At 40.9% G+C, this 18,093-nt stretch overlaps 2 protein-coding genes and 1 pseudogene across 3 annotated transcripts in view; 1 reads left to right on the plus strand and 2 right to left on the minus strand.

Annotated features, from left to right (window-relative positions):
• The window catches only part of JAM3 (junctional adhesion molecule 3), a 63,612-nt gene extending 49,015 nt beyond the window's left edge, over positions 1–14,597 (plus strand). The window contains 8 exon segments of the mRNA XM_039878873.1: positions 3,637–3,702; positions 4,203–4,316; positions 7,917–8,069; positions 8,526–8,728; positions 9,601–9,700; positions 11,251–11,380; positions 11,477–11,531; positions 11,891–14,597. Of these exon segments, the coding sequence (XP_039734807.1) occupies positions 3,637–3,702; positions 4,203–4,316; positions 7,917–8,069; positions 8,526–8,728; positions 9,601–9,700; positions 11,251–11,380; positions 11,477–11,531; positions 11,891–11,926 (857 nt within the window). The 3' untranslated portion in view covers positions 11,927–14,597.
• On the minus strand, positions 1,225–1,343 carry LOC120615698 (uncharacterized; annotated as a pseudogene).
• Positions 14,598–15,345: 748 nt separating the features above from the next.
• Positions 15,346–18,093, minus strand: part of NCAPD3 (non-SMC condensin II complex subunit D3) — a 53,800-nt gene continuing 51,052 nt past the window's right edge. For both annotated transcript variants that reach the window (XM_039878869.1, XM_039878870.1), the window contains 3 exons: positions 16,206–16,280; positions 16,063–16,123; positions 15,346–15,977 (listed from right to left, as the gene is read on the minus strand). In XM_039878869.1, coding sequence (XP_039734803.1) covers positions 15,869–15,977; positions 16,063–16,123; positions 16,206–16,280 — 245 coding nt within the window. In that variant the 3' untranslated portion in view covers positions 15,346–15,868. The remainder of the gene's footprint in view (positions 15,978–16,062; positions 16,124–16,205; positions 16,281–18,093) is intronic.

The following is an 18,093-nucleotide window of genomic DNA, read 5'->3' on the forward strand; positions in this document are numbered from 1 at the left end:
CCAAAAATCTTAGGACCCTTAAAAATTATGCTAAATCTACTCTGCCTGTGCTCTACGAATGGACAGCAATGCCTGGGTGCCATCACATTGTTTACGACATGATTTATTGAATGTTTTAAGCCTTCTGTTGAGACCTAGTGATCAGAAAATAAGGTTCCTTTCAAAATTTTACTGCTCATAGAGAGTGCACCTGGTCACCCAAGAACGCTGGCGGAGATGTACAGTGAGATGAATGTTGTTTCCATGCCTTTAACACAACAGCCTTTCTGCAGCCCAAAGATCAAGGACTAATTTCAACTTTCAAGTCTTATTTAAGAAATACATTTCATAAGGCTCTAGCTACCATAGATAATGATTTCTCTGATGGATCTGGGCAAAATAAATGGAAAACCTTCTAGAAAGGATTGATGATTCTAGATGCCATTAAGAACATTTGTGATTTCATGGTAAGAGGTCAAAATATCAACATTAACAGGAGTTTGAAAGAAGTTGACTTCAATGCTCATGGATTACTTTAAGGGGTTCAGGACTTCAGTGAAGGGAAGTAACTTCAGAAATAGAGAGAGCAAGAGAACTAGAATTAGAAATGGAGCCTGAAGATGTGGCTGCATTGCTGCACTTTCATGGTGGAACTTTAACGAATAAGGAAGGAGTTGCTTCCTAAGATGGGTGAGGAAAGTGGTTTCTTGAGATGGAATCTACTCCTAGTGAAGATGCTGTGAAAATTATTGAAGTGACAACAAGGGACTTAGAACATTACATAAACTTAGTTGATAAAGCAGCAGGAGGGTTTGAGAGGATTGACTCCAGTTTTGAAAGAAGTATTGCTGTGGGTAAAAGGCTGTCAAACAGTGTGATATGCAACAGAGAAATTGTGAAAGGAAGAGTCAGTCAGTGTGGCAAACTTCATTGTTGTCTTATTTTAAGAAATTGCCACAGCCACTCCAGTCTTAGTAGCCACCATCCTGATCTGTCAGCAGCCATCAACATTGAGGCCAAACCTTCCACCAGCAAAAAGCTTACGACTTGCTCAAGACACAGATGATAGTATTTATTAACTAAGATGTGTGCATGATTTTTAAAAACAATGCTATTGCATACTTAATATACATAATTATAGTGTATGCATAACTTTTTTTTTTTTTTTAGGTGAGGCAACCCTTGGTTGACCTCACAGATTGCAAGGACCTTGTCAGCTTACAATCCCTTATTTTTTATTTTTTATGCCTATAGCACTTGGTCTTCTTAGATGGTCTCCCATCCAAGTACTAACCAAGCCCGACCCTGCTTAGCTTCCGAGATCAGACGGGATAGAGCTTGTTCAGGGCGGCATGGCCATAGACTACCTGCATAACTTTTATCTATACTGGGAAACCACAAAATTTGTGTGACTCACTTTATTGTAGTTTTGGCTTTATTGTGATGGTCTGGAGCTGAACCCATAGTATATCTGAGGTATGCCTTTATAGAATATTTATAAATTTAAGAATTGTTTAGAAATAGGATGAGAATTCTGAGGAAGGGCTCTCAGCTTGGGACCTCATCAGACGTAGGGGTCAGCTGTTATAAATGATCACTTAAGCTAAAATTTCACTTGCTTGTTGTGGTCTTCTGTTCTTAAATCTTCTTGATACATATTGTCTTCTAGGATTGGCATGAGCAGCTGCCTGTGAAACTTATGTAGGGTAGTTGGGCAGGAAAGCGGTCAGGGCAAGTTTTCATTAAGAAGTATAGAATATTCACTTCTACTGCAGAGTAGAGGGATAAAAGAGGTGAGTATTTCCATTATCTCAGGCTGTGTTACCTTAGCTTCTTTTTGGTTGTAAGAAACAAATTGACTTAGTTTACTGTAGAGATTTATTGTAAAGAATATATCTTAATTGGCCTTGATGAAATGGCTGCAGATACTAGAGTAACTTTAGTGTCATCTTTTTTGTCCTCTAGTTCATCTGTTACCAACTCTAGTGTTTCCACCATTTTGATGAGCCAATTTATTTTTTTTAATACTCCAACTGTTTCTCTGGTGACTATATAAACTCTCTAATTTATTCTCTAATTTCTCTTAGCTTCATACTTCTTAAAAGAAAGGGTCAGATTAGGTTGTCTTATATCTAGTTGAGCAAAGTTCTCATGAGTTATTCTGAGGCCCCTTTGATGGCCTTTGGGTCAGAAGCTGATCCCTGTTCATGGTCATTTTTAACCAGAGCTTTGGTATCTCATCATCTAAATTATAGTGATCATGCTATATATGTCTATGGTCACTTTCCTCAGAAGGAACTGTGTGTCCTTCCTTAGTAGGTATTCAGAGCATCATCTATTACTCTCTATTAATGGATCACTGGGAGCTTCCAGCTTGAAGGAGAAATAGAAAGTGCTACGTATGCATAGGATTTCTGGCTTCCAAAAGGAATAGCCCATGGTTAACCCAAACAAAATAACATTATCTTTACTTGTCCTAGTTCTACAACCTTTTGTGAGTGGTTTAGAAACTCATAGCAACTCAGGTACATTATGATTTTCATCTCTTTTTATTAGATTTTTTGAGGCTTTTGTTAACATTAATGAAGTCCTACTAAGTAAGAAAGAGGATCGAAATGTATATCGAATTGTAACTGAACCATTTAATACAATTTTAAAAAGGAAAAGAATGGGTTGTCGTGACCTGCAGTCCACCTAATATGCAAGGAATTAGAAAGCAGCTTAGAGAATAAGTATTTCTGCACATTTTTTTTACCTGGTATAGTCACCTGAGATCCACAGGCCTTTTTAAGGGCTTTATGTATGAAGGCCGTCTTTGGGAATGGCATGTTTTCCTAGGGACCAAGTAGCTGAAGAATGACATTTTGTAGGTGATCAATGTACCTACTTGTTCTTTTCTCTAAGGAAATCAGTTTGAGACCATAATAAATTGACTTCTAAGTTTGTCGAAACAGTCAGATGCTAGTTTTGAAAGGGACTACCGTGCAAATGGCATATCTTGATTTCATCAATAGCTTCATTCAACTTAGCTTTATAAAAGTCACTATGTTGTTATATTTCTCATTTTACTGAAGGCTGCTAAGAACTTCTTAATGGATAGGAATTGCTAGGTTAGATACATGGCTAACTCAGGAGGCAGTCTTTTAGTTTGTTGATAACTGTACCCAGTGTTGACGCCATCCTAAAGAGGAAAGAAAGTACCTGGCCAAGAGTATGGATCGAGAGTGCCTTGCTGGATTTGAAGCCTAGAGGAGAGAGAGGGGAGAGGCAGGAGGGAGGGCTGACAAGAAGGCTCCCATGAGTCCAAATGATAGATATTGAAAGGATTAATAGTGATTCCAAGCAAGAAGGAAATTCTTTGAGGAAAAGTCATTAAAGCTCTAGGTGGCTTTATTCTGGGACTAAGAAGGAAAGTGAATTCTCAGAACTTTCTCTCCCTCTTAGTTCCTTCCTGTGAAGGTCAGACTGAGAGAAGACAGTCAACTTGCTGTATCTAAGAGACTTTGTTTTGGAATATAATATTTTTCCATCCTTTGTGGATAGTGATTGTAGCCTACATAGAAGCGAAAAACCTGACCTCAGTCCGAGGGTTCTTTGCTGTCTTAGAGTCGCATTGTCTCTGATTTACTTTTCTTTTTTCTTTTTTTTTCTCTTCAGACTGCTTGATAGGGGCTGTGAATCTCAAATCCAGCAACCGAAACCCGGTGGTACAGGAATTTGAAAGTAAGTACAAGGGAGACTATGTATTAGGAGAACGGGCACCACCTAATGGACATTCAGTAGTCTTGCAACCAACTCAGTTCAAATATTCACATATAGTGCCATAGAGATGTTCCAGTGTGTGTCTACTTAACAGTGCATTGGATGTGTAAGCGTGTCAGTGAAGCAGAGCCCCTCAGTAGGCCAGCAGGAAACTCTGCGGGTTCTGTGTTGACTCAAATCTGGTTCCTGCCCTGGCTTACATAACAAAGAAATTTCTGATACATAAGCGGAATATTAAGGGGATGTTTACTCTATTTAGTAAGGCTTCTTGCTAATCATCTTTATTTTTTCTTTCTAAAATTCATCTTTTCTTAAAGTCTCTTGGAGCCTGGAGACAGCTAGATTTTTAATCTGCATGAAATACCTCTCTAAAACTAGAAATCTTCCAAGGTCTGGGTATAAAATGAACCTAAAATTATTCCACTTTTACTAAAATTTCTTTTTTTTTTTTTGCTCATTAGGTGTGGAGCTGTCTTGTATCATTACAGATTCGCAGACAAATGACCCCCGGATTGAATGGAAGAAAATTCAGGATGCCCAAACCACATATGTGTTTTTTGACAACAAAATACAGGGTATGATCCTGTAGTCCTCTCCTTTGTACACAAGGCCCAGGCATGTGCTTGTGGCCAGAGGCTTTCCCCTGACTGCTCTTGCTTCTGTAGCCAGGATTGTTTTTGTTTTGTTTTGTTTTGTTTTGTTTTACTTACAGAAAATTCATCACATGTAAAGGTAATGAGAATAGCATGTTGAACCTCCCTGTACCTGTCACCCAGCTTCAATAAGTATCAGTTCATTAGTTAGGATTTTTATCTCTGCAACTGATATTTATGAGGCATCAGAGTGAACATTTTCCTAGACCTTCTTATCATGATCCATGACATTAGTGATATGAGCTAAGTGAATTAATCAGCAGGATCACCAGGAGCAGCAAGGAGACAACAAGTATTCGATGAACATCTACTGTGTGCAAGCACACTGCATTGAGAAAGCACTCACTAGATCAGTGAGCAGGATGTTATCCCAGTGCTAGAGCAGAGGTAAGCGCAGGATGCATTCAGACTGCATGAAGTAGGAGCAGGACAGGTGGTCATGGAAGGCTTTCCAGAAGTGGCAGAGATGTGAAGAAAGACTAGTTAGCCAGGCAAGATGGTAAGGGGTGGAGTGAAGAAAGGTGTTGGGCAAGAAAGAATGCTGTGAATAAGGATACAGAAGCAAAAGGTAGCTTGGCTTATCAGAGAAACTATAAGTGCTCCTTCTTAGCTGGGGCTTGGAGAGAGAGGGGGTGGGAGGAAGGACACCAGATGAAACTGGAGAGGTATGCCGGGGCCAAACAAGAAGCAGTGAATGCCAGACAAGAATGGACAATTTCTTGAGGGTCCGCTGAGAGATTTTAAGAGGGAAGTGACATGGTTACACTTAGGCTCCAAGAACAACGAATTAGCTGCTTTGTGGAGAAGAGATTAGAGATGGGCAATACTTGGAGCAGAATTTATAAAATTTATAGAATCCAAGAGGGAGGAGCTAGTGGCCTGAGCTAAGGTCGAGGCAGTGTAGAGAATAAAGAGGAGGAATTACTAGGAGTTGACTGTGACTTTGACGAAGGAGGGAGAGAAAGGGATTACAGATGACATGAAATGGAACACGAACTTCATTCTGACAGGAGAGAAGAAGTAAACCTGAGGTACAGACGCAGGTAAGTTATAGGTACGGTGGCTACAGAGTTCTCAGAGAAGTTGACAGTTGAGGTTTCACAGATGGGAAAGAGATTTTGTGGAAACAACCTAAACTCATGATCTTTCTGCTTTCTGCTCAATATCATCTGGAGTTATAGGCTCTTAAAAATAGTTTTGTTTTCCCACCAGTATCCTCCCCAACCTCTTATTTTTGAAGAGATAGAAATGTTACTCTTAGAAAACAAATTGGTTTTCCCTGGCAACTTAGGCTGCTCCCGATAAACCCTGTACATGCAATTTTGATCATCAGAGAAACCAAATGGGAATTTTTTCAAAGAACTTTCTGTTTCTGGAAATTAAACAGCTCACTCTTAGTTGGAAGGATAGAGAGAGTATTTGCCACATAAAACATGAATGCTGAAGGAAAACTTGAATCTACTTGGCCTTTTCTCTTGACTTAACCCAGGACTATACCAAAAGCATCCTGTTAGATTTTTTTTTTACCATTTTCCTAACCTCTACTAATGGCCACTGGATAATAAACCTTCCCCTTCGAAAATGCCTTTGAAAATGTTCATCTTCTGTCATAGCATTTTGCCGTTTTTATATAAATCCTTCTTATACTTGTCACTAAACAACAGGTTAAGTAATAATTAGTTTCTACTTTTTTGTGTCATATTTTTCTTTTGTGTCATACTTGTCATTCTCTAGGTTTTTCATGCTTTTTTGAAAAGTTACTGTTTCTTTTTATGTTTAATTTTTTTTTAAAACAAATATAATTCATATAGTGTAAAACTCACTCTTTTAAAGTATTTACCTAAGTGGTTGTTAGTATATTCAGCAGAGATGTACAACTCTCATTACTGTCAAATTCCAGAACATTTTCATGGGCCCCCCAAAGAAACCCCATGCCCATTAGCAGTCACTCATCATCTCTTCTTCCTCCACTCACCTCCTGGCTGCCACTAACCTACTTTGTCTCTATGGAGTTACCCATTCCAGACACCTCATGTAGATGGAATTATACAGTTTGTGATCCTTTGAGACTGACTTCTTTCACTTCGCATATTGCTTTCAAGGTTCATCCATATTGTAGCATATGTATCAGTACTTCATTTTTAAAAATATGGATGACTGATGATCCATTGTAGATAGGACACATTTTTTTGTCCATTCATCAGTTGACGTACATTGGTTTTTTTTCCCACTTTTGGCTGTTATCAGTAATGCTGCTATGAACATTCATGTACAGGTTTTTGTGTGAACATAAGTTTCCATTTCTTGGAGATAAATGACCAATAGTACAATTGCTAGATCATGTAGTAGTTGCATGTATAGTTTTTAAAAGAAACTGCCAAACTGTTTTTCAAAGTGGCTGCAGCATTTTCCATTCCTTCAGCAGTGTATTTCCCCATATCCTTACTAACACTTGTAACTGTCCATCTTTTTGATTCTAGCCATCCTAGTGGGTATGAAGTGGTATCTCACTGTGGTTTTGCTTTGCATTTCCCTGATGACTAAAGATGCTGAGCATCTTTTCATGTGCTTATTGGCCATTTGCAAGATCTTCTTTAGAGAAATATCTATGCAAATTCTTTGTCTATTTTTAATTAGGTTATTTGTCTAGTTATTATTGAGTTACAAATTCTTTATGTATAGGCATGCTTCATTTTATTGTGATTTGCCTTATTGCACTTCACAAATCTTGTGTTTTTTACAAATTGAAGGCAAGACCCTCCACCAGCAAAAAGATTATGACTTGCTTTTTTCTGTTACTTGTTTTTTGTGGTGGTCTGGAACCAAATCTGCAGTACCTTCGAGATATGCCTGTATTCTGGATACTAGTCTTTTGTCAGATATATGATCTGCAAATATTTTCTCCCATTCAGTGGATTGTGTTTTCACTTACTTGTGTCCTTTGAACCACAAAAGTTTTAAATTTTTTATTAAAGTCAAGTGAAGGTGAATATAACTCTTTTTATGTGTGTGCTTCTTCCTTTGGTGCCATATCTAAGAAATCATTGCCTAATCCAAGGTTATGACAATTCATGCCTATGGTTTTTCCTAAGAGTTTCATAGTCTTAGCTCTTACAGTAAGGTCTTTGGTATAGATGGTGTGAGGTAGGATTCCAACTTCATTCTTTTGCATGCTGATATCTAGATGTCCCAGTACCTTTTATGGATTGCTGGTGGTCTATTTAATGTTATTTGTTTGACATCTTTCTCTTTTAGTGGGGCATCCATGATGGGAATGATGAAAAGGAAATGAGGCCTGTGCTTTAAAAACAGACACATGTAGTATCTTCTCTTACACACCAGGTACTATTTTGGTGCTCAGGGTCATCAGAGAGTTCAACTCTGTTATAAAGGAACAGAAATAGAAGCCAATCTGCAGTCTTCTTACTGAGGCATCAAATGCTGGCCCCAGAAACCACCTTCTTCAAGTGGCAAAAATATCTTTAAAGAGTCTTCTAGTGCCCTGTGTCTTCTTTTCTATAGGAGACTTGGCAGGTCGTGCAGAACTATTGGGGAAAACCTCTCTAAAGATCTGGAATGTGACCCGGACAGACTCAGCCCTTTATCGTTGTGAGGTGGTTGCTCGAAACGATCGCAAAGCAATTGACGAGATTGTCATTGAGTTAACCGTACAAGGTAGGACTCATGTGAAGTTAAAACATGTCCCCCTTTCAGGCCTCATGAATCTTGTCTGTAAAATAAAAAACATCAACTTTTTCTTTCTAGAACTGCATCCTTGAGGGTATCACATGATTTAGGGAGGGAGAGCTTTGAGACCCGAGACTGCTTGAGCTGGTAGAAAGTGAAAAGGGAAGTGGAGCTTCTGCCACTTTGCTGCACCAGCTGTAGGAGGCACTCCTCAGGGAGGTGGAGGCCTTAGAAACTTGCTGCGGGATTATACTAAGGGCGGGGGGTGAGCTACGGGGCACATTTCAGGCAGCAGATCACGCAGTCTGCAGGCATGACCATGGGGATGGCAGCGGTGCAGAATCCCTTGGCCAGCTTTCTCGTTTTGGGCAGATTTACTGTGGGCTTCCATAAGAATAGAGCCAGATTGCCAATTTTAAACACCAGCCTGTATTTCTCCAACAGTGAAGCCAGTACCTCCTGTGTGCAGAGTCCCAAAGGCTGTGCCTGTAGGCAAGGCAGCAACGCTGCACTGCCAGGAGAGCGAGGGCTACCCGCCACCTCATTATAGCTGGTATCGCAACGACGTGCTGCTGCCAACAAACTCCAGAGCCAATCCCAGATTTCGAAATTCCTCTTTTCTCTTAAACTCTGAGACAGGCACTCTGGTAAGATCTCTTCTGAGAGGTAAGGATGGAAACGTCTGTGTTGGGACAAGGGGAACCTATTGTGGAAAGAGCAGGTATTAGGAGAGACAATGAAACTTTGTAAGATGGGAGCTAAAAATGCACACCAGAGATTCTACAGAAGAACAGTCCTGATTTGAATCACCAACTGTAAAACTCATGAATTAATTAGGGAAATTTGATTGCTGGCTGGATATATGATATTAAGGAGTTGTTAATTGCTTTAGGCATGATAAAGGTATTGTAATTCTGATTAAAAAAATGCATATCTTCTAGAGATACATACTGAAGTATCTGTGGATAAAACGTATCTGGAATTTGCTCCAAAATAACGCAGGCCTCCTGGTGGGAAGGGGCGGGGAACAGGTGAAACCAGACTGGCCATGCATACAGAACAGACTGCTCCCGGAGAATATCATACCAGGCTTTTACTACATCTGGCGCTCCTCATCTGTGGTATAACCAACCTGTGGAGTAATGAGCCAGGTTAAAATAGGATCCTCTGTATTCCTACTGCCAAAGTGTTGCTTGAAGAACAATCATTCTCAGAGTCCCTTTACTTGAATAAAAGTTAAGCTCAACCTCTCCTTCTGGGTGTTGGTAGGCTTTGATATCTCCATATGCCTAAGCAGTTCTATTATTCAGGACATAGAACCCCTTAGGCAAGAGTGTCAGGGAAGAATATCAAAAGAACCTGGACAATGACCTGGAAGCTGCAGGGAAACCAAGAGCAGATAGTTTACTTTGTTCTGGACTTAGCAGATTGACAGGTGGGGGCAGCCTCTTCTCTCCCTCCCCTTAGAGGTCTGCCCTGTCGCTTGGTTTCATCATTTCCTTGTAATTTCCTGAACCAGGTTTTCAGTGCTGTTCACAAGGAGGACTCTGGGCAGTATTACTGCATTGCTTCCAACGATGCCGGCTCAGCCAGGTGTGAGGAGCAGGAGATGGAAGTCTGTGAGTTACTTTTTGAAAAGATTTCCTCTGAAGACTGGCAAGTGAATAGAACATTTTAAATTTAGTATTAGACCATCCGTTTAGACAACTGTTCTGTTTTCTTCTGGAGATGACTAGATTCACCAAAATCCACTTGGGTACATTGAAAGGAAAGATGAGAAAGTTATGAGTAACAGCTAAATGACTAATAAGTGGTCCTTGCAATATGTTTGTCTCAAAATAGATTTTCTAGAGCCTTCTGGTATTGGAAACATGGCTAATCATGTAACTTTTAACTGAGTTTAATAAACTCCATTTTTTTTTTGTAATTGATAAAAACATAAGGTTGTGTAAGGTCTTCAGGTATTTATCTAGTTATAACCATTTTGCAGCAAGCTGCAGTACCAAATTTTAGCCCCAGTAATTTACCCTGTTCTGTGATGCTATCTCTAGGGTGTCGGATCTGAAGGGGAGGTGATGAGCCAGGAGCGGGGCAGAGGGGTATATCAGAAACAATTGGGGAACTCTTTGAGTCCCTCCTTCCTCCCTAGGTGCAGCCACTCCCTAGAGCATTGTTTCCCAGATGCGCCTGATCATAAGAATCATTTGAAACCACTGTTTCGCATTCAGGTTCCAGCCCATCTCCCCTCCCCCAACATATGGAATCAGTCTCCAGGGGAGGACAGGAATGTCTGTGTAAAACAGCACTCCAGGCGATTCTTCTCATCTGGCAAATTTGGGAAACTCTGCTCTAGGGTAGGAGAAAGATTCCCAGGCTTCGTCCCAGACCTTTTGGTTCTCTAGGGAGGGGGCTTGGGGATTGAGATCTTGAAATCAGAATTGCAACTTGATTTTTAAATATACACTCACTTTTGAGAACTGCTACACTAGGGTAAGGGAGAATTTTAACGACTTCCAAGTTAGTTGGCTTTTGTTGATATATCTCCTGCATATTTTCCACTGTGTTTTTGTTTGTCATAAATAGTCCAAGTGCCCTCACACTGAAGGTGACTGCATACCTTTGCCCAGTATACAGAAATGAGAAAAGGGAGTCAAGGGGTTTCTACTAAGAAAGCTTGTAGATATGAGGCCAGGCAGCCAGCAGAGTGAAAGGTCATGTTCTCATCTTATATTTCTTACTGCTTGAAACTAGCCCTCTTCCCCCAAATAATCCACAGCAAAGGGAAGCCCTGAATAGTAGGATTTTTTTTCTGCCTTGGGACTCCTGGCTTCTAATTCTGTCTTATAGTATTCATTTCTGCCATTAATAATATTCTCAGGGATTTAGCCAGAGGATTTTTAAGCCTTTTCTATAATGCCAACCCCCTTTTAATACAGTATTAAGTATAACAGCATTCGAACTGTAGAATTCTTAGTACTTTTTACAAGTGAGATCAGGGGTTACGGTGTCCTGTGTGTTCTAGAAGACTTTGTTCTTCTGGCCGGGGGAGGCATGAGGGGCAGAGGGGGAAGGAGAAGGATAGAGGCAGGGAGGGGGCACAGCAGGGTCAGGGTCTTTTGTAAGAATGGCCAGTGTGTATCATCTCTTCCCTCCAACTACTTTAATCCAGATGACCTGAACATCGGCGGAATTATTGGAGGCGTTCTGGTTGTCCTAGCTGTGCTGGCCCTGATAACAGTGGGCATCTGCTGTGCATACAGACGTGGTTACTTCATCAGTAGTAAACAGAATGGGGAAAGGTGAGCCTGTCTTAGTTGGAGAAAAGAAAGAAAGTTCAAGTTGGCATTAATATGATATAAACAGTAGTCACTGAGCTACTCTCTTCTTTTTCACAGTTACAAGAATCCAGGGAAGCCAGATGGAGTTAACTATATCAGGACAAATGAGGAGGTATGGAGTGAGGGAACTGAGCAAACGTCATTTAGGTAACGTAGAAATCAGTGTTTCCAGCAGGGGAAATGACATTCCTTCTTGGAAACCAAGTGGATCCCATAGGAAAAAAGATTTCCAAATTGTATTCCAGACCCTGAGCTCTTTAGCCTTTCACAACAACATGTGTATATGCTGATGGCATTTATAGTTGCAAGCTCTTGATGTTACTTAAGAATGATTATCTGATGTTTTGTCACTTTCTTCTTCAGGGAAATGGTACGTTCGATTTGACCACCATTTTTCCTTTCCCACTGTCCTACTAGGCCCCACTGATTGGTAGAGGATGAGCGTGTTCTAACTTTGTGTTGGTCTTGCAGGGCAACTTCAGACATAAGTCATCATTTGTGATCTGAAATTTGATGGTGTGGCTGAGAGCACATGCAATACCTCTACTAGAAACTTCTATCGAGAGCATCCTGGAGCGAAGTGCACTTGGACAGAGCTAGACACTTGTGCAAAAGCTTTTTGTTTTGGCCAAAGTTGACCGCTACTTCTTACTTTTTAACAAGCCACATGAATAAAGGAATTTTCCTCAAGATGGGCACAGTCATCACAAGGAAAAGAAATTGAATGAGTTCACTGAAGCTGATTCCCAGTCTCTGGCCTGACTCCTTCCTGAGTGTTAGGGTGATTTTAAAGCTCTTGCCCACAGACTCTGCTAGGCTGGGCACTGCGGGCCTGGGAGTGTATTTGCCACTCGCTGTCATCAGCCAGGGTGAGCCCCACGTGAAAGGTAACATGGTAGCTGTGTCACACTAGTAGTGTAGGGGTTGGCAGTGTGACTCCCAGCTTGAAACCCTGCAACTGCAGAGTTTGAATCAATGAATCCAGAAAAGAGGCTTTTTATGCAATGACCTTGTGTCACAGTGGCCCACAGACAACGCTGCACCATTTCTTCTTAAAGGCTTTGTCGATCAGTGTTGTAGTGTCCATCTCGGAGAATCTTTTTGGATCAGCATTTTATAATAACAGCCAAAATCCACAAAGGTAAATTGCTTGTTGAAAGAAGGGGCCTTCTTACCTGTAGGGAACCCCGCTTGTCCATGGAGCATTTCGGTATTTAAGGAAAACTTCTATTTAGGCTAAATCTGAAATGGTACTAAAATAATGTTCTGCTTTTCTATGAGTGTTTATTTTATAAAATTTTACATTCTAAATTTTTGCTAAAGATGTATTTTGATTATTGAAAATTTCTATTTAAACTGTAAATATGTTGTCATACAATGTTAAATAACATATTTTTTAAAAAGTTCAACTTAAGGTAAGGGTTCCAAGTTCCTCGTGTTAAATTGGAAAATGTCAGTAATTAAGAGTATCTTAACCCAAGGAATCCTGTCAAGGAGGCTTATTGGAACATTCCTTTTTCCACATGCTTTAGCAGTTTTCACAAGAGAACTTACGCTGTTTGTACACCAGACCATTGTTGCTTAGGAAATCTTTAAAAATTCCAGTTGGGTAATGTCAAAATCTGTTTGCATCTCTCAGAAAGAAACAAGCTCTTAGGTTAGCCTTGAACTACCTCTTCCTTAGATTACTAAAACTACCTATGCCCAAAGACTGACCGACCACCCAGAAGCTCTTAGATATACATGTGCAAACTGTGTTAGTCAACTCCCGGGGTAGAGTCACATGCCCTGTGAATGGGTATTGGCTACTGACTCCTAAGGCTAGCCGGCATGTCCCCTTCCATCTTTAATGCTCTGACTGTGGCTTTGTGTGCTGATGAGCTTTAATATGCTGTTCATGTGCCACAGGCACTTGGCTTAAGCTAGGACAGTTCTAAGGTGAACACTTCAGGAAAGATGGGTCTCCTCCATATGGCATTCCTGGGACACAGCTCTTTTTGGTTATGGATGGCTCATGAAACAAAGCAGCTACTCCGTTTGGTTTTTAAGTTCATTTTACTTATGTAGTTCATAAGACTGTCTGGGGCCAAAGGCAGTTTTGAAATAAGATCTGTTAACTATAATATTTTTAAAAGAAAATGAATTCCACTATTCCTCTTTGCCATTAAGAAAGCACCGAGACACTGCAGGTTCTGTCTCACTTCACAGTGAACCGTATGTGGTGGCAGCTAGGCCAGCCTTTTGAAGACTGTCATGTAGTGCAGGCAGGGCAGAAGCCTGATGGTAAGGAAAGAATGCCTGAATCAAAGGCAGATTTCCAATTTCGATTCTAAAATTTTCATCCACCTAAGACACTGCTCACTTTGTGGGGGACTTTAGAAACATTATCCAGAAACCTTTGTTCTTCAAGAGCAGATGACCTTAGCCTCAGATACATTGCTCTGTTAACTCACGATGTGAAGCGGTTTGAAGCGAAGAGCTGCTCAGAGGAATGCCTTCAATTCCATGGTGTGCTTAGAGGAAGGTTTTTATGTAGAAGGATATGGTCATCTTGGGATTAAACTTTCAGTGTCTTAATTTTTTATACTTTGAGGGTATTTTTTTTTAATTAAATACTTGAGACAAGTTGACTTTTTTTTTTTTTTTTAAAGTTAGATGAGCTACTTTGCCATGGGCTACATGACAGAGGCAGTTGGCAGTTCTTCATAATTGCTTAATGGTACCTATCTTCTTTTGCATTTGTCTTGAATGCTTAGAGTTAAGATTCCTTTCATCTTCACCTCCTCTTGGTAGGAAGGGATAGCATCTCCCTTCTCTAATTGTTGGGGATCAACACCAGCTTCCATCTTGGTTGTCACAGTGACAGAGTAGCCTTCTTGCCTCCCTTCTTACGCCCTAAAACCTCCCACTCTAGTGCCATATGAACAGGGTCTGACAGAGAAGAGAGAAGTGAAATGTAGAGTCTGGGAAGTAGTTGTCTAATACTGTAAGAATGTAGACAGAAAAGGAACATTCATGTGTTTTTTCAGATATGAATGTGACTAACGACTCAAGGCTTATACAGGGCTGTTGTGGCCTTTGGTGTGGCTGTTGCTGTACATAGATGTTACAGACTTGTACTAACACACCCCTAAGTTGATATTTGTTACACCTCATTTATAAAAGCTTTAAAAAAAAATCTACTTCGCCTCATTATTTATTTCTTATTTGCTTTCATGTTGGGTTTACCTGTTCTTCCTAGCAGTTTGTTAGGCAAGTACACTTTAAAAATAGTATGGTCCCAGGTTTAAACAGAGACTGCCACCACCATCTAGTTGGTGATAAGTGTGTTTACTCAAGAGCAGCCCTCTCCCAATGACGTGTCCACACATGTCACAGTTCACATATGGGAAAGCTGTGGGGTGTGAATCACAATGACATTCCACTCTTCAAATCCAACTACCATGTTTATCTTAAAAACACACTGACATAGCAACCCTACACTTTTGCTTTTGTAGTACTGGGATTAAAAAATGAACCAACTGAATTTCCTTCTGGTCATTTTTGGACAAAACGTATACATCAACAGAAGAGACTATAAAGTTATTCCCCTTGTGGGAACAGTCCTTAGCAGATGATCAATACAAATCAGTTTTAGTGCCACTTGGGGTAAAAGACTTGAAGCAGTTTTTTTCATAAGCAGGACTATATTTATATACTAAGAGGGATGGTCTGTTAGGAGGTGGACAGCTTCTGTCTGGTGACAAAGGCAGGGGGGCAGATGAACTGAACCTTTATTTAAGACAAACTGAGTCATTTTTTTCCTAAAAGGCTTCTTCCTCAAAGGAAGATTTGGTTTTATTATTCTTACGCACTTTATGTAAATTAAAATGACTACCAATAAAAGCCCTGTTCTGAAAACAGAAAAATCCTGTCGACTGCTCGAAGGCTGAACTCACGCTTAACCTTTATTAGTCCATTTTAGAAAGCTGTACACTTTTTTAAAAATCTGCAATTCATAAATAAGAATAGAAAAAATATTACAATCGAAATCTTATCATTAGATATGGGAAACTATCTACTCTAAGGAATTCAAATCAGCCAATGGAGGCTGGATTTATAGAAAAGAAAGCTGATGGATTGTGTTCCTTCAGGACCAGAATATAGCTTATGAGAATGGACTTGATACTTTCAGTGGAGTAAAGTTATAATATTAAATAGCTAAAGCATTTCCCTGTTTTACAATTTTATACCACATATTCCATAAAGAGAAATTTAGAAGCTCGCCAGGTACACAGGTGAACAGTTAGTGCTGGGATCCCGGGACAAGCTTCGGTATTACGTAATGGGAGCATCCCTGGGAATGAGGGGAGCAATATGTCTGCCTTTTACGTGCAGAAGAGTGTCCTCCTGCACTCCTGCCTTCTCCAACACTCTGGAATGCAATGCTCCAGAATGCAGTGCGCTCTTTTAGTTGGCTGTTTTCAGAGGGGCCTTTCGGAGCGACCTCCTACTGGGGGTTGGGTTGTCTTTATTTCTGGCTGGAGACTTCACATTCCACTGCTGAGGCTGTGGAGGCCTAGGGAAAGAAAAGATGCAATCATTATGGAACTAAGAAAAAACTGACCAAAAAACACCTCAAAAGGAACTCTTTGTAAACTTACGGTTTATCAGGTAATGATAAACATAAAATGTCATTTCCTTGACTCTGGGCTTCCATTTTCTCTGAAAGGGAGTCAAACATAAACAAATTCAGGTTTCCCAGAACTCCAGAGCAGCTAACATTATCTGACGGGAAGGGACTTGCCTTTGACTGCAAAAGGAGTCCGTGGTGTGCCTATGTAGCTGACTCCTGCTTCAAAAGTGACATCGTTGATGGTCTCTGAGTAAAGAGGGAAACAGCACAGTTAATGAAAAGCCAGGAAGAGACAAACATCAAAGTCACTTGAGCAAGGTCAGTTACCGAATTTCTGCTATGGTTTCATTCAGTCTCTTACATCAGTACCAGAGCAACTGTCAAATCCAGCAGCCCTTTCTTTCAGTCAGGCTTCAATTTCTGTTACCTTTTTATAGGATGACAGTGTTGAAGACACAGTCCTCCTTCTTCATGTCCATGGTCTCCTGAGTTCCTTTCTCTGCCACTCCCTGTCTTAGACTGCTTTGCTGGCCCCTGAGCACCCACTGCTCACTGTCTGGCTTCTTGCTCACTCCATGTCTTCAGTTGCTGCCTGTATGCCAGGGATCCCCACCTCCAGCTCAGACCTTCCTCCTCAGTCCTCCATTTGCTACTGCACTTCACCTGAATTCCCTGAAGATGCTTCACCAACTCATTCCCTCCGCTCCTCAACATGTTCCTTCTATATTCCCACCCACGTCAGTGCTCTATCCAAGCTGGAAATGCCAGGCATCATTAGCTCCTTCTGCACATCTGATCACTCAGTCCCGTCACTGCCATCTTCCTACTATATCTGCATTCTCTAAAGCCTTTGCTCATCTCACCCTTGATCTATCACAGTGGTCTCCCACTTAGGGCCTCCCCTTCCAGTTCACCCTTGGCAGGCAGGAGAGCAGAGTGTAGGAATCAGACTCTGAATCAGACTCTGGGTTTGAATTCTGGGCCTCTTACTAACTGTAGAAACTACTCTAAGACCCTCAAGTTTCTTTACCTCTAAAATGGGATACAAGTATACCGACCTCCGGGGAGTTGTCAGGATTAAATGAAATCATTTATGTTAAGTCCTTAACATAATACTTGGTACAAAGTTAAGTGCTAACTATTATAATTTATTAGCTATTTTCCCCTATGTCACTTAGAGGAAAATTTGTTTAAAGATCTGGTAAGGTGACTGCCCTGCTCAAATATCCTGATGGCTCAGCATTTAGAGGAGGGTCAAGACTCCAGCCTCTGTCTGAGCTGGGCAACAAAGCCTCTGTGCGAGCCGGCCCCATGCCACCTTCACAAACCCGCCTTCATCCACAAGCTGCGGGCCACCAGTGTCCAATTATCACTGTTCTCTGAGCAGGCCCTGGTCTGTCACACCTAGATCTACACAGGCAGTTCCTTCTCCCTGAGCCAACTACAACATAACCACTCCTTTGAGACCTGGGTGGTGACACCTCTCCCAGTGACTTGCTCCTATTTTATGTCCTGTACCATTTTGCATGAGCTGTTATCACACTTGTCAGAACAGAGCACAGGCTTAATAGCTGGTTGCTGACAGTCGTGGCAAAGTCTGCCATGCCCCTTCTGTAAGACCACTTGTGAAGTAAGCCGTATCGTTCTTACCTTTCTCTCCTACACTGTAACCTTCTTAGGAGTACCGATTAGATCTTTCTAGTTTGTTTTAAAGTCTATCAGTGCATCCACAGTGTTATGTGCCTGAGCTACTCAAGCTATGTTAAAAATGACAGAACTGTATTCATCACTGCCGTTCGAATAACTCAGTTTTTCTTATTTCTGTTCCTGGGAGGTCTCCCTGTATTAGAGATGAAATCCCCACTCCTTCCATACACATTCCTTTTCCTGTTTGGAAGCCTGTGCACATCCAAGAAATAAGTCTCTAGCCTTCACAAAAGCACCGATGCAGTAGCTGTTAGATCTCCCGTATACTTCATAGGCGATTAGAATTAATGGCAGAAGCAGCTTTGCTGCCCGAGTTATAGCAATAAGAGGGACTTGCTAAAACCCCACAGAT

The sequence above is a fragment of the Pteropus medius genome, unplaced genomic scaffold (genome assembly GCF_902729225.1).
Source record: "Pteropus medius unplaced genomic scaffold, Ma_sr-lr_union100, whole genome shotgun sequence".
In the NCBI taxonomy this organism is placed as follows: Eukaryota; Metazoa; Chordata; class Mammalia; order Chiroptera; family Pteropodidae; genus Pteropus; species Pteropus medius.